At 50.9% G+C, this 13599-nt stretch overlaps 1 protein-coding gene across 1 annotated transcript; it reads left to right on the top strand.

Moving 5' to 3' along the window:
* Window positions 1-261: 261 nt before the first annotated feature.
* Window positions 262-11260, top strand: APRT (adenine phosphoribosyltransferase). The gene is made up of 5 exons (XM_048870850.2): window positions 262-417; window positions 6891-6994; window positions 8112-8245; window positions 9433-9511; window positions 9991-11260. Exons 1-5 carry the CDS (start codon window positions 329-331, stop codon window positions 10131-10133), a joined length of 549 nt encoding a protein of 182 aa, XP_048726807.2. The 5' UTR covers window positions 262-328; the 3' UTR covers window positions 10134-11260.
* Window positions 11261-13599: the final 2339 nt, after the last annotated feature.

Genomic DNA, 13599 nt, shown 5'->3' with positions numbered 1-13599 from the left:
GGCACCCGCGGATGTGAACCCATGATGCCACGGGGAGGGCAGGTGCTGATGGCATGGGGCATACCACCAGTAACAGCCCCTAGCTTCCTCTCTACCCCTTTCCAGCTGCCCTGGCTCCCCCCCTCCCCACACATACACGCTTCCCCCCTTTCCAGCTGCCATGGTTTCCCCCGCATTCCCCCCCCCCTCCGCCTCCAGCCATGGTTTCCTCCGCACCCTTCCACCTCCTCCCCCAGAGCAGCGCGAGGCGCTAGGCCGGCCGAGGGGCGCCTGCGCAGTGCTGGCGGTGCGCGCGGCGGCATGAGCGGTTAGCTGGGCGCGCGGCGGCATGAGCGGGGAGCTGGGCGCGCGGCGGCGCCTGCTGGAGGAGCGGGTCCGGCCCTTCCCGGACTTCCCCTGCCCCGGGGTGCTCTTCCGGTGAGGAGGGAGCGAAGGGGGGCTGGGGAGGGAGCGAAGGGGGGCTGGGGAGGGGGCGGGTCAGGGAGCGAAGGGGGGCTGGGGGGGTGAGGAGGGAGGGAGGGAGGGAGGGGGCGGGTCAGGGAGCGAAGGGGGGCTGGGGGGGTGAGGAGGGAGGGAGGGAGGGGGCGGGTCAGGGAGCGAAGGGGGGCTGGGGGGGTGAGGAGGGAGGGGGCGGGTCAGGGAGCGAAGGGGGGCTGGGGGGGTGAGGAGGGAGGGAGGGGGCGGGTCAGGGAGCGAAGGGGGGCTGGGGGGGTGAGGAGGGAGGGAGGGAGGGGGCGGGTCAGGGAGCGAAGGGGGGCTGGGGGGGTGAGGAGGGAGGGGGCGGGTCAGGGAGCGAAGGGGGGCTGGGGGGGTGAGGAGGGAGGGGGCGGGTCAGGGAGCGAAGGGGGGCTGGGGGGGTGAGGAGGGAGGGGGCGGGTCAGGGAGCGAAGGGGGGCTGGGGGGGTGAGGAAGGAGGGGCGGGTCAGGGAGCGAAGGGGGGCTGGGGGGGTGAGGAGGGAGGGAGGGAGGGGGCGGGTCAGGGAGCGAAGGGGGGCTGGGGGGGTGAGGAGGGAGGGGGCGGGTCAGGGAGCGAAGGGGGGCTGGGGGGGTGATAGAGGGACATGGGGGCAGGACAGGTTGCGGGGGGGGGGAACGATAGAGGGACATGGGGGCAGGACAGGTTGCGGGGGGGGGGAACGCTGTGCAATTACACTCATGCAGCATGCGCACTAGGGCACAGCGTGAAGTTTGGCCCTGGCACACGGATGGCGCAGCTGCAGAGTCCTACTGCCCTGGCGCTGGGGATAGACCTGCTTGGCCTGCCTAGGTTTGTCCTTCGTCTGCGCTGGCCTTTGCCCTGCACGCTCTGAAGCTGGCAGCCTCTGCCCGGTGCGCTGAAGCTGAGCTCAGGGGTGTGACGAAGTGGGCCTGTTCTTAATGTTTCCTCCGAATATTGTGGGGGTGCCTCAGTTTCCCCTATGCAGTTCTTAAGTATCTAGGTGGTGGGGTAAGGGTGTATGATCATTGCAGAGCCCTAGAGGGCAGGTGTGTGCAGGGGTCTGGACACAGAGAATGGCCGACACCCTGTTTCCTGGCAACTGATGGCCTGGGCCCTTCCCCCCCTGCAAGGTGAGAGCTGAAGGGTTGGAGAACAAAGGAATCAGGTGACCACCTGGCCCAGGAAAGGAACAAAGCCCAGAGGAGGAGGGGCGGGAGGGAGTTTCAGTTTGGGGCTGGCTGGGACATGGAGTGAAGTGCAGACGTGGTTGTCTGGCTCACTGCCCCCCAAAATGGACCCAGCTGAGGGGTCCCGTTCTCTGCACCTGCAAGCTCTGTTTTAGACCATGTTCCTGTCATCTAATAAACCTTCTGTGTTACTGGTTGGCTGAGAGTCACGTCTGACTGCGAAGTTGGGGTGCAGGACCCTCTGGCTTCCCCAGGAGCCCCGCCTGAGCGGACTCGCTGTGGGAAGCGCACGGAGGGGCAGAGGATGCTGAATGCTCCGAGGTCAGACCCAGGAAGGTGGAAGCTGAGTGAGCTGCGTGTCCTGAAGACAGGCTGCTCACAGAAAGGCGACTGCCCCAGAGTCCTGACTGGCTTCATGGGGAGCAGTTCCAGAGCATCGCCCAGGGACTCCGTGACAACTGGTGGCAGCGGTGGGATGTACTGTACCCCGTGGACGGCGCTTCCTGCAGTAAGTGACTGGGGAGCAGTAACACGCAGGGGGATTGACGAGGACCAGACGTGCTGAAGGCTCAGAGAGGAGCGGTTTCGGGGGGCGGTTAACCCCTGGGAGTGTGTGACCAGCGAGAAGGACTGTGCAGTAATGGGGTCCCCCTGGGGACTGCAGTGAGCAGTCTCAGGGGCGGAGGAGCCTGCAGCTTGGCCCGGGGAGAGAGAAGGACTTTTGCAGTAACAGGGTTCCCCTGGGGATTGCAGCGAGCAGTCCAAGGGGCGGAGGAGTCTGCAGCTCGACCCTGGCAAAGAGGTGGTGACCTTGAGAAGGGCTGGCACACTAGGGGTTCTCCCTGGAAACCGTGGGGAGCTGAGAACACACGGGCCTGTGAGTCCACAACAACTTGGGAAGAGCGGAGTGACGGCCTGTCACTGTCTCCTTAAGAAGGACATTGTAACCCTGTGCAGAAAGAGAGGGTTGACTTTGGAAAGTTCACCAAAGCAGAGTTAATCGTGCAGCTGGAGGAGGATGACCGCTCTAAGGAACAGATTCCTGACCCCAACTGGGGCTATAGCAGGATCTGGGAGCAGCTGGAGTGGGAGCCAGGCATCCCCAAGACTCCTGTCCCTGACCAGACGAGGGTCTTCACGATCGGGTTCCCCATCGGGGGATCGAGAGGGACGGGATTGGAGCTGAGTCCGAGAGAGCAAGAGGACCGTGGGAGACAGCGAGAGCCCGAGAAAGAGCTGCAGAAGCAGCAGCAGCATGAACTGGCGGTGGGGGAGCGGAGAGGCCTAGGGGACCTCCCCGGGGTGAGTGGGGATAGACCTCGGGGGGCCAGTTCCGCAGGGAACCTCGAGACTAAATTGCTGCCCCTAGTTAAGGAGGGGGGGTGTGTGGATGCCCACCTCACTGCCTTTGAGCAGGCTGGCGATTTGAACCAGGGGGACCCTGCGGAAAAGCCCCGGTGTCTAGCTCCCTTGCTGGGTCCCAAGGCCACAGACTCCATCAGCCAGATGGGTGGGGAGGTGGACACGCTCCCACTCCTGACCTATATGTCTGTGTGGAGTTTCCTGGGGCCAGGCCCCTCGGACCCCCAGTGGGAGCGGAAGGGGATGGTCAATGGGGAGACATTCCTGGGGTGGCGAGATCCTGGGACAGAGAGAACTGGTGTCAGGCCCCGGGTGGTGCAGCCTCAGATGCTGAGGGGCTGTGTGAGCTGGGTGAGGGTCCCAGGGACGAAGCCCCTCGCCCTGCCTATGGCCCAGATCCCCGTGCAGACCCAGGAGGGGTGGGGCTGGCTGGTCGTTGGGGTGCTCCAGGACACCAGCTGCGAGACCCTGTTGTGGGGTGACTGTGTCTCTTTGGGACAGGATCCAGGCCCTGTTCCTGTAACTGCCAAGGGTTTGAATTTGAATCCAGGGAACCAATCGGTGGAGAGGGAAATGGTCAGTGAAAATGCAGATGACCTGGCTGGCAGCAGGGAGGAGCCGCTAGGCTCAGGCTACCTGCCTGCCTGTAACCAGACCCCTGGGGCTGGGTGGGACAGAGAGATGCTCCCTGCCCCCTTGCACACCAGACTGGGGACTCTCGCTGGCTCTGATGCATTGAGGAAAGCAGTGGCCTGCCCCCACTGGGACAGCAAGGGCAGCGCTGAGCACAGTGGGAGCTGAGACCCCAGCTGAGTGGGGGGAGACACAGGCAGGGCAGGGGATCTGTGGGGAGTGGCAAGGTGCTTGGTAAGGAAAGTTTGGATGAGCCTAGGCAGCCTTGTGAGCTGATGGCTGTGTCTAGTCAGCAGGGTGGGAAGGCGAGGAGAGTGGAAGATGAGTGTCCCTGGACCTTACCTGTTAGCTGGGTGGAGAATTGGGACAGTGAAGGAAATGGGTCTCTGTCTGTCAGGGGTATTGACTTGCCTATGGAGGGAGCTACCCTGATCTCCAAGCAGTTGTCTGTGACCAGCCTTGTGTGCTGGGACAAAGGGAATGAGATCCCAACCTGTGTGTCTGGTAAAGGAGAAAGTGTGTCCGGCTCTTCTTGGTCTGTGGAGCAGACAGAAGGGGCCTTTCAGCCTGTGATGGTTGAGGGTCGTGCAGTTGTCTCAGAGCTGGTTCTGGATTCAGCTAAAGTCCAGGAAGGGAAGGGTCCTAAGTTTCTGTCTGCTCGGGAGAATGGCCCTGTAACTAGGTCGCATCCAGTTAGGGTCTATGTAAAATCCCAGAGACCAGACAATTCTGGTGCTTGTATTTTGCCTGTTGCTAGTGTGTTGTTGGAAAGGGTGGAGCAACTCTGTCTAATCAGGGTGAGATCCTAGCCAGGGCACAAGGAGAGCATGAAGGTGTGTGATTGTGTTACCTACTGAGGGTGTGGAAACCTGTAGCAAGGAGGAAAAGATTCCTGAACTTGTGTGTGGCAAAGGGAAGGAGAAGGCTTCTAACCTTTTATCTAGGAAGTCTGTAAGTTTGCCTGAAAGGGGATTGTGTAGGAATCCGCCTGATGGGCCAGAGGTGATTCTGGATGTAAGTGAGACCCAGAAAGAGTCTGTTGTTGCTCAGGAAAGTGTTCCCCTAGAGCAAGCCCTAGGTAAAGAGGGTAAGAGCAGAATTTCTGGGAGGGGTGAATTGTTGCATAGAAAAGCCCTTGGGAAAGGAATCCTCATGGAGTCTTTGCAAGCAGTTTACTGCAACTGAAGGGTGTGAAAGTGATTTAATCAAGAAAGTTTCAGTTCCTAACAGCCAGAAATTTTCTGTTGTGAATGGATCCACTGACTTTGCTGTTGAAAGATCCAGTGTGGAGAGCTTTGAGAAGGTCTCAGATGGAGTGAAAGCTGTTAAGAAAGGTATACCGTCCTATAACCAAGTGGCTGTGTTTGGCCAGCTTGTTGGGGAGACAAGGTTGTGGAGAAAGGGATGTCTCCATGCTAGTTCTGTAAGTGAACAGTATGTGGCCCAGGTCAAGATGGGGGCCCTTAACCAAGAGAGCCCGAATTGCAGCCCTCCAGACTGGAGCTCTGGGAGAAAACCCAATCCCAGTTTGACCCCCTGGGTTTTTGGGGTGGCCAAAGGGCATGGGCTGCAGAAACCTTCCCACATGCAGCCTGCTAGTGCTATCGACCACCCCCGACCTAAGGGAGGGCGTGAAACTGGAAGGGCCTGGTGTAACTCCTACCAAGGAATGGGAGAGATGCTGGGGCATCCATGGGAACATTGGTGGCTTCGAACTTCCCCAGGTCACCGGGTAAAGTGACCCCGCTCAGTTCAATCTCGAAGGGGGGAGAGATGTGACGAAGTGGGCCTGTTCTTAATGTTTCCTCCGAATATTGTGGGGGTGCCTCAGTTTCCCCTATGCAGTTCTTAAGTATCTAGGTGGTGGGGTAAGGGTGTATGATCATTGCAGAGCCCTAGAGGGCAGGTGTGTGCAGGGGTCTGGACACAGAGAATGGCCGACACCCTGTTTCCTGGCAACTGATGGCCTGGGCCCTTCCCCCCCTGCAAGGTGAGAGCTGAAGGGTTGGAGAACAAAGGAATCAGGTGACCACCTGGCCCAGGAAAGGAACAAAGCCCAGAGGAGGAGGGGCGGGAGGGAGTTTCAGTTTGGGGCTGGCTGGGACATGGAGTGAAGTGCAGACGTGGTTGTCTGGCTCACTGCCCCCCAAAATGGACCCAGCTGAGGGGTCCCGTTCTCTGCACCTGCAAGCTCTGTTTTAGACCATGTTCCTGTCATCTAATAAACCTTCTGTGTTACTGGTTGGCTGAGAGTCACGTCTGACTGCGAAGTTGGGGTGCAGGACCCTCTGGCTTCCCCAGGAGCCCCGCCTGAGCGGACTCGCTGTGGGAAGCGCACGGAGGGGCAGAGGATGCTGAATGCTCCGAGGTCAGACCCAGGAAGGTGGAAGCTGAGTGAGCTGCGTGTCCTGAAGACAGGCTGCTCACAGAAAGGCGACTGCCCCAGAGTCCTGACTGGCTTCATGGGGAGCAGTTCCAGAGCATCGCCCAGGGACTCCGTGACAAGGGGTACGGCCCATGACCCGCAGGCTGCTGCAGTCACTTGGTCAGTGAGCAGCCAAGTTAAGCCTTAGTCCTGCCAGCAGTTACATATGGGAGTAAAGTCACATTCTATGAAACTGAACTGGTGTGTAGCTTTGTAGTCGGGCCAAACTCTCTCCCAGCATGTTCTTACCTGAGCACCTTATCAGCTGTAGCTGAGATAGGTCAGGTTTATATCTGGGTTATATCAGTGGGTTATATCTCGGCAAGTAAAAAACACTTTGCAGATGCCCAAACAAAGGCATTTCTTAAGGAGGGCTGTTTCAGCTTTTTTTCTGTAGCGGTGTCATGCTTATTAAAAAAGTATGAATTTCATTATAAGAAGTTATTTTTCCATCACACGTATTTTCAAAACATCTGAATTGTTTTGCCTCAGAAATAGTCACGATCTGGAAATTCTCAGCCTGGAGTGTGAACACTTTGGAAAGGTCTGAGCATCTGAAAAAAGGGTTAGAATACAAATGCTTAGGGAATCGTAGCAGCAGTTGCTAGTTGTCTAGCTATAGGACATGTTTCTTCACTCAGTGCTGAGTCCAACCACTGTTTCAAGAGATCTTGTAGGTAGCCCCTTTTGCAGCTATTATGAACCCCTGGAAATGGAGTGATGACTCAAATCCACTTGTAGAAACCAAGCTTCTTAAACATGGAGCGGGTAAACTGTGGGCTCTGATCTGTGTAATGTAGCTTTCAGGTTCCAGGGATAACTCATTTTGTTCTTCTGTTTTTAGTGATATCACCCCTTTGCTAAAGGATCCTATAGCCTTCAGAACTGTGGTTGATCTTTTGGAAGCTCATTTGAAGGCACGCTACCCACAGATCGACTTCATTGCGGGTGGGTATCATGATAAATGCTAGGGAAACTTCTATAAAATACAGTACAGAACATTACTGTCCATCCATACAGAGATTGCATGGTAAGCAAAGGTCAGAAACAACCACTTTAACGAGGCAGGAAAGATGGTAGAACATCATGGCATTGCAACATTATGACTGTTTATCATAACGTTTTATTCTGTACCAAACTACGTAACACTTGTGTGATGGTGGTTTTATTTTTGTGCTGTAGTTTTCTGACATGCTGTTTTGAGTGTTGAAAACACCGTCTCGATGAACATTTGGCAATAATTTCCTTTATTTAAAAAGATTTAATAACAGTAAGCAGTGAATTAGCTAATATAAGTTAATTACTACTCTCAGGTTTCAGAGTAACAGCCGTGTTAGTCTGTATTCGCAAAAAGAAAAGGAGGACTTGTGGCACGTTAGAGACTAACCAATAAATTGGTTAGTCTCTAAGGTGCCACAGGTACTCCTTTTCTAATTACTACTCTGTCTTCCTTAGTCTATAACTTGCCTTTAAGCCAGGTCTAGTGTTATATAAATAGCAAAAAGACAAGCTGTGTTTCCATTTTTCCACTTGTCTCAGAGTGACTGGTTACAGACCAATTGTAGCTGTGCCTTATGGAGATAACTGTTCCATTCCAACGAACACGTTGTTTAAGGATATTGAGAATAATAAGTACTGAATGGAAGAGGGGTGATTTGACAATAATCCAATGTCAGTGAGTCTAGTGGACTCTATTCCGTTCTTAGTGGCTGTGATATAAACCCATCCTGATGTGATACTGAGTTTCTGGCCCTACAGTTGAATTGATATTGAGACTTAATTTCTTATCAGTACAGACAAGAACCAGTTCACAAACTAATAGAGGGAGCTCCTAACATAGATACTGTGGTGATATATGTGGAACTCCAGGTTCCGGGCTGCATTTCATAGTAATTCTGTGTGAATACAAACATACAATGCAAAGTAGGTGGGATTGCAAATCAGTACAAATAGCTGCTAGGCTCCTTGAGTACAGGAAGATAACAGAAACATTGAAGATTTGCTGAGAGAGTGAAAACTGAACCGTTTCCCTTTAACAGTATTTTTGCTGCTCTGCTTCCCATAGGTCTGGATTCTCGTGGTTTCCTCTTTGGCCCAGTTCTGGCACAGAGACTAGGGATTGGCTGTGTGTTAATACGAAAAAAGGGAAAGCTTCCGGGTCCCACAGAATCTGTCTCATACGCGCTTGAATATGGCCAGGTAATAGCCAGAAGAGAACCTGGTGGACACTGTTGTAATTGCTAATGTCTTGTTTGTTGAAATCACTGAGCTACTTTGGGGATGAGGATGGTGGTGAGGTGAAGCCCATCTAATAATATTTGGTGCTAGAGATTTTCCCAACCACTGTAGCCCTTCTGGGGCTGGTGATGAGAACACAGCAGTGGGAGTCAGGCATTCCAAGATCCATTCTGGTTGTGCCCAGTGACTAATACCTACCTCATAGGGGTGGTGTGAGGCTTAACAGAGAGTTAATTTTGCAAACTATTCTGAGATCTTTGGAGAAAAGGTACTTTGTTCAGACAGCTATTAGATGGGGCTTGAATCTGAGTGTAGGTATTATTAATAGTACTGAACATAAAAACTAATGGCTGCTGATTTTTAGAGGAACCTAGTTAAAGGACTGACAGCAAGTCCTGTGCTTCTGGACAAAGGCCAGCGGAACAGGGAAGAGGAAAGAAGGGGGCATTGCACGAAGATATCCATTACTTTTTCCCACTCTTGCTTGTTTGAGTAAATGTTCTAGTAAAATGCTCTTTTTTTAATGGTTTTAAATTAGGAAACACTTATTGCACAGCAGCTGGTTCATGCCTGGCCCTTATTGTAAGAGAGAGAGAGAGCATAAGCTTAATAATTCTGCCTTAGCTAGCTAGCTAATGCTGCTGGAGTATCTGGCAGGTGAATACTGTTGAGGCAAGCCTTCCCTTGCATAGTACAAAGTTCTGTGGTAGTCATAAGCATTGCATGGGTCAGTCCTTATGTAGAATGGGTTCATCTCTCTTGGAGGACAGAGAAAAGATGCTTCCATGGCTGGCTGCCTATCTGTAGACACCATAGGGCTGAAACCTGGGACTGTTTGCACCAAAACCATAGGAGTCTTGATCATGCACGCTTAGGCCAGTGTATTACATACAGGAGTTCCAGTCCCATCTGGGGTGCTGTTCTGGGAGAGCTTATCTAACAAAAGGAATAGAATACACTGTGTTAGCGTGCATGATTGGGACTCTAAAGATCTCCTTTAGCTCGAGGCCTGTATATGTAGATGCTGAAAGTCAGGATTTTATTCTTGCTGATGAATGTAATGTCTGCATTTTGCTACACACTAACATTTTTGAAAGCAGTGCTCCATAAAGTGAGACTAGAACAAAGTTGCCTTTTCAATCCTGCAGGCTGAACTTGAAATCCAGAGCGATGCCGTGGAACCGGGAGAGAAAGTGGTCCTCATTGATGACCTGCTTGCAACTGGAGGTAAGAGCAGTCGCTTAGTTAAGTCTGCTCCATGTGCAGCTGTGCTGTAACTGGTATTGCTCATTCTATCTCAGGGTGCTCTCTGCTGAAGCTGCTTTGAAGAGGACAGAACCTCTTTGTTAAAGTGTCCTTGTGACTTTATGGGGAGAGGGATGCAGCAGTTAACCAACTGGGGTTTATACTGTGTCTGAATTACTGTACTATAGTACCTGAAATCCCTGCCCTAAGGCCCACTAGAGTTCAGCTTGGCTTAAAAAAATAAAAGCCATGTTGGAATCCATTGTCTTGTTCTTGGCTTTGCAATGCGCTGTGTGATGCTTTCTGAAAATCGGACATTACCTGTTTGCATGCTTCTAACCATGTGGTTAATGATAGCTTAAAGTTGGAACTAAGACTGTGTGCCTTATCTGCTTGTAATACTTGGAGTGATTGTCTGTCTGTCTCTCTCTCTCTCTCTGCTTAACATCCCTGTTGTGCAGGTACCATGTGTGCAGCCTGTGAGCTGATGAAGAAACTGAAGGCTGAAGTCCTAGAGTGTGTGGTGGTCATAGAGTTAAAATCTCTGAAAGGGGCAGAAAAACTGAAACCGTTCCCTGTCTACTCTCTGCTGCAATATGACTAATGAGCTTCAGATCAGAGAAGATTGCTATGGTCTGATTGCATTTGCCTTCTTGGTGAAGATCTTCTGCTGTTTCTTATCTTGATCAATTGTTTGAAGACAACAAGCAGTCCCCTCCTCTGTCTTCTAAAAAAGGAGGAAGCTGCTCCCCATTACAGCAAGGGCAGTTAGGCCTCTCTTGTTCCAGCTCAATTCTGCTAAACTTGCTGCACTGTTTATGCCTCCTTATTCTGGGGAAACTGACAGAGCCAAAGGTAGTGTGTTTTTTGGGGGGGTGGGGTGGGGGGGAGTTGTCCTTCGATCTAAAATATCATTTAGAAGCCTTTATATCGTTCCAATTTCATGTTAGATTTTGCTGTGGGTTTGGTGAGAAATGAGGAAGGGCTTTGAGATTTACTTGTGATCAGGGGAGGAATCAGTTTCTCTAGATCGTGAAAACTAACATGGTATTGGACATCTGTATGATGGCCCCTTTTATTGTATCCACATGCTTGGGTTACAGCTGTTCTGTCAACCCTGGGAGCTGTACACATTGGAATTCTTCAATTTGCAATGCTAATGGAGCGGTGGTGACTTGTTCAATATAAGAAATGGGTGCAAGTCCCCAGCATGTCTCACTCATCCTATCTCATGTAAAACATACAACTTTTTACATGCCCCCTTCTTATATATACAGTAAAGTTCCCTGAATTCTGCCTTTATCCTCACGTTCCAGCATACTGAAAGGTTACTGAGCTTGGGTTGATATTGTTGTCTCCCCTCCCCCCAGCCCCTTCAATCAACTTCCTTGTTCCAAAATACCCTCCAATATTGGCACAACCTAAAAAGGAAAGGGAAAGGGGAACTTTGCTCACTTTGCGTGCTTTAGCATGAGGTCTATTAAAAGCATTCTAGTTACTAGGGTGGAGAAAGTTTGATAGGCAGATTTTTAGAAAAAAGACTCCTAATTGCAGTGTGTGATCTAGCTGTAACATCCAACTCTGTCACAAACACTTAAAAATCAGAGCCAGGGTACCCAAATCTCCCTATGGATGAGAGAGGATGCTTTGGGTTGTAACTAATATTTGTAATGGCTGTCTTCAATTGAATCTGTAGCTGATTAGTTTTGAGAATTAAAAGGTCAATATTTATTTACTATTGTGGTAGCAGGATGAAGGGGGTGTGTATTTCTATGACCATTTCTCTTCAAGAAACCAACATTCAGTGAAATACAAAAGGGTTGGAAGTTAGGCCAGCCCAATTGCTTTACATGCTGAGCTGAACCGTTAAGATATGTTCCTCATATCTGGTCTTACTGAATTCCTCCCCAACCCTTGCTCTTTGAGCTCTCACTGGAAGATGCTAGAGAAGCCAACTTTGGGACTTGCTCCTCCTAGAACTGTAATACTTAATATCTGATTCTGCAAGGTAAAGAAAGGTAGTTAGTTATTCAGTGCCTCGAGCGCACGGAAACCTTTGCTTCCCTGCAGGTGTGTGAAAGTGCACCATATACATGGAGAACAGCCCAGGTACGACATTAAATCAAATAGGCATGCAGTTAAAGAGTAGGAACTGTAGAGAGGGTTTGGGCATTTGTTTCATTGTAGGCTGCTTTTGTTACTGTATACTCCCCCTCCACTGGATAGAACCACCCGTGGGGCGACACTGCTGAAACCATACAACTTGTCTACAGCCTGAGTTGTGTTTAGCTCTGAAGGGTGAGTGTTGAGTGATATGGGCCTCTCTCTAGTTACAGACCAAGTGTCCTTTACAGTGCCCCCGGCCTGCTTGCTTACCAGATGTGTAGCCACGCACTTGTAGTTAACCTTAAACATCAGATGTTCAGTTTCTTAGGTCTATAGGAGTACTGGGGTTAATTTGCTCCTAGCTTCAGAACCAGGTAGTATTAAGAGTCCCCAGATAGGACATTACAATTCTTTGGGAAGCTTCCAGAAGATGTTTAACTTTTACACCCAGCCTGTGTAAGAATCAGTACCCCTCCTGCACACTTGGCAGTGAAGGCAGGAGAGTTGCTGTGAAGTGAAGAAATAAAGCTCCACACAAAAAACCCATGGAAAGCAGCTGCAGCACTGTCACGTTTATGTTCTTCGACTGCCAAAGCACAGCGCTGGACCCCATACAGTGCCAGAAACTGTGATGTCAGGCAAGGCTTGGACTGTACCCTCTCTCTGGCTTCAGGGCCTGAGATAGCTAACTTGATTGTAAAATCCTAATGGTACATAGCCCTGTAGCTTTTGCCTTAATGGAGCTACTTATGGCCAGCCCTGTCTCTTCCCCCTTGACCCACTACATCAAGGTAAAAACTAGTGCCTTCTCTTCATTAGGATTTTACAGAAATAGGTACCTAAGAGGAGTTGTCTCACTATAAAGAAAACTTTTTGCAGTGAAACCAATCCAGTCTTTCATTAGGATTGGTGAAAGTAGCTCCTGATTTCAGGTTCTTAGCATAGAGCACTGGACATCAGTCTTACCCTGGGGGAGAGTTTGAGTATCTCCATTTTGATAGAAGTAACATTGCTAATACCCAGGTAGTCCAAAAGCATGATCTTTATTTGCCTTTGAAAGTCAAGTTGTCAGCTTTTTTTTTTCCCGCACCTGGGAGCGATCGACTTGTAAAAACTGAGATTTTCATCTGATCCTGTGACTTGAAGAGTTAGGATGTTGGTTTTCCTTAAAACTCCAACAGGGGGCAGTGGTGAACAAGGGATATGCTCAAGACCCCCCAGAGAGGTGTGCACTAAAGTTCAGACTAGATGTGATCAGGTTTACCTGCCACACTTCACTGCTGTTTCCTACTCAAAAAGCAACAGGGAGGTGGCTTTGTTCTGTTGCATCATCATCTAGTGCTAGCTCTGCATGTGTGCAACCGCTTTGTCTACTGCCATCCTTCTGGGGGAAACGGGCACCTTCTGAACCTGCTCCCTAAATGAGACAGGCCAGCCTGGCTGCACTTTACCCAGGGGAAAGTGGTAAAGAACAGAGCTGCTCCCCGTTTGGACTTCTGGTATAACCAAGCAGTAACTCACATTCATGTCCTAGTACTTGAGACAAGGAAGACTTGTTCCTTAACTCCCCCACGCAGTATTTGTATATCCTAAAGCCTCTTTAGCTGAGAAAGCCCTTGCTAGCACAGACCTGGATGGCACCTCAGTGATTTGTAAGCTCAGGGGTTTAGGGTCCACCCTCAGACTTACAGCATGGACCACCTAGAGCAGGGTTCCATCAACAGGGGTTTGATGTCCTACCAATTCACAATACATTTTTAAAGTGGTACATGAACCAACAGTTAAGAATGCTCTGTACCCCCTCATTTGTGCTAATTAGATTATGCTGCAGTTGCCAAAAGCTGTCAGCAGTTCCCTTTCCTTGAAGGCCTAACCTTTGATTAGGTACCAACCCTCAGATGCTAAACTCTGCTCTCAGCCATGCCTGTATGTACAAAAGTTGCAGTCATTTCTCTGCAAATCCC

This window comes from Caretta caretta, chromosome 12 (assembly GCF_965140235.1).
Source record: "Caretta caretta isolate rCarCar2 chromosome 12, rCarCar1.hap1, whole genome shotgun sequence".
In the NCBI taxonomy this organism is placed as follows: Eukaryota; Metazoa; Chordata; order Testudines; family Cheloniidae; genus Caretta; species Caretta caretta.
The sequence above is the reverse complement of the archived record's forward strand: the minus strand, read 5'-3'. Positions and strand labels throughout refer to the sequence as shown.

Coding starts and splice junctions, on each gene's coding strand:
- APRT (XM_048870850.2), top strand. CDS start 329: ATGAGCGGGGAGCTGGGCGCGCGGCGGCGCCTGCTGGAGGAGCGGGTC. Junction 8,246..9,432: donor ACGCGCTTGAATATGGCCAG/GTAATAGCCAGA, acceptor TCAATCCTGCAG/GCTGAACTTGAAATCCAGAG. Junction 9,512..9,990: donor TGACCTGCTTGCAACTGGAG/GTAAGAGCAGTC, acceptor CCTGTTGTGCAG/GTACCATGTGTGCAGCCTGT.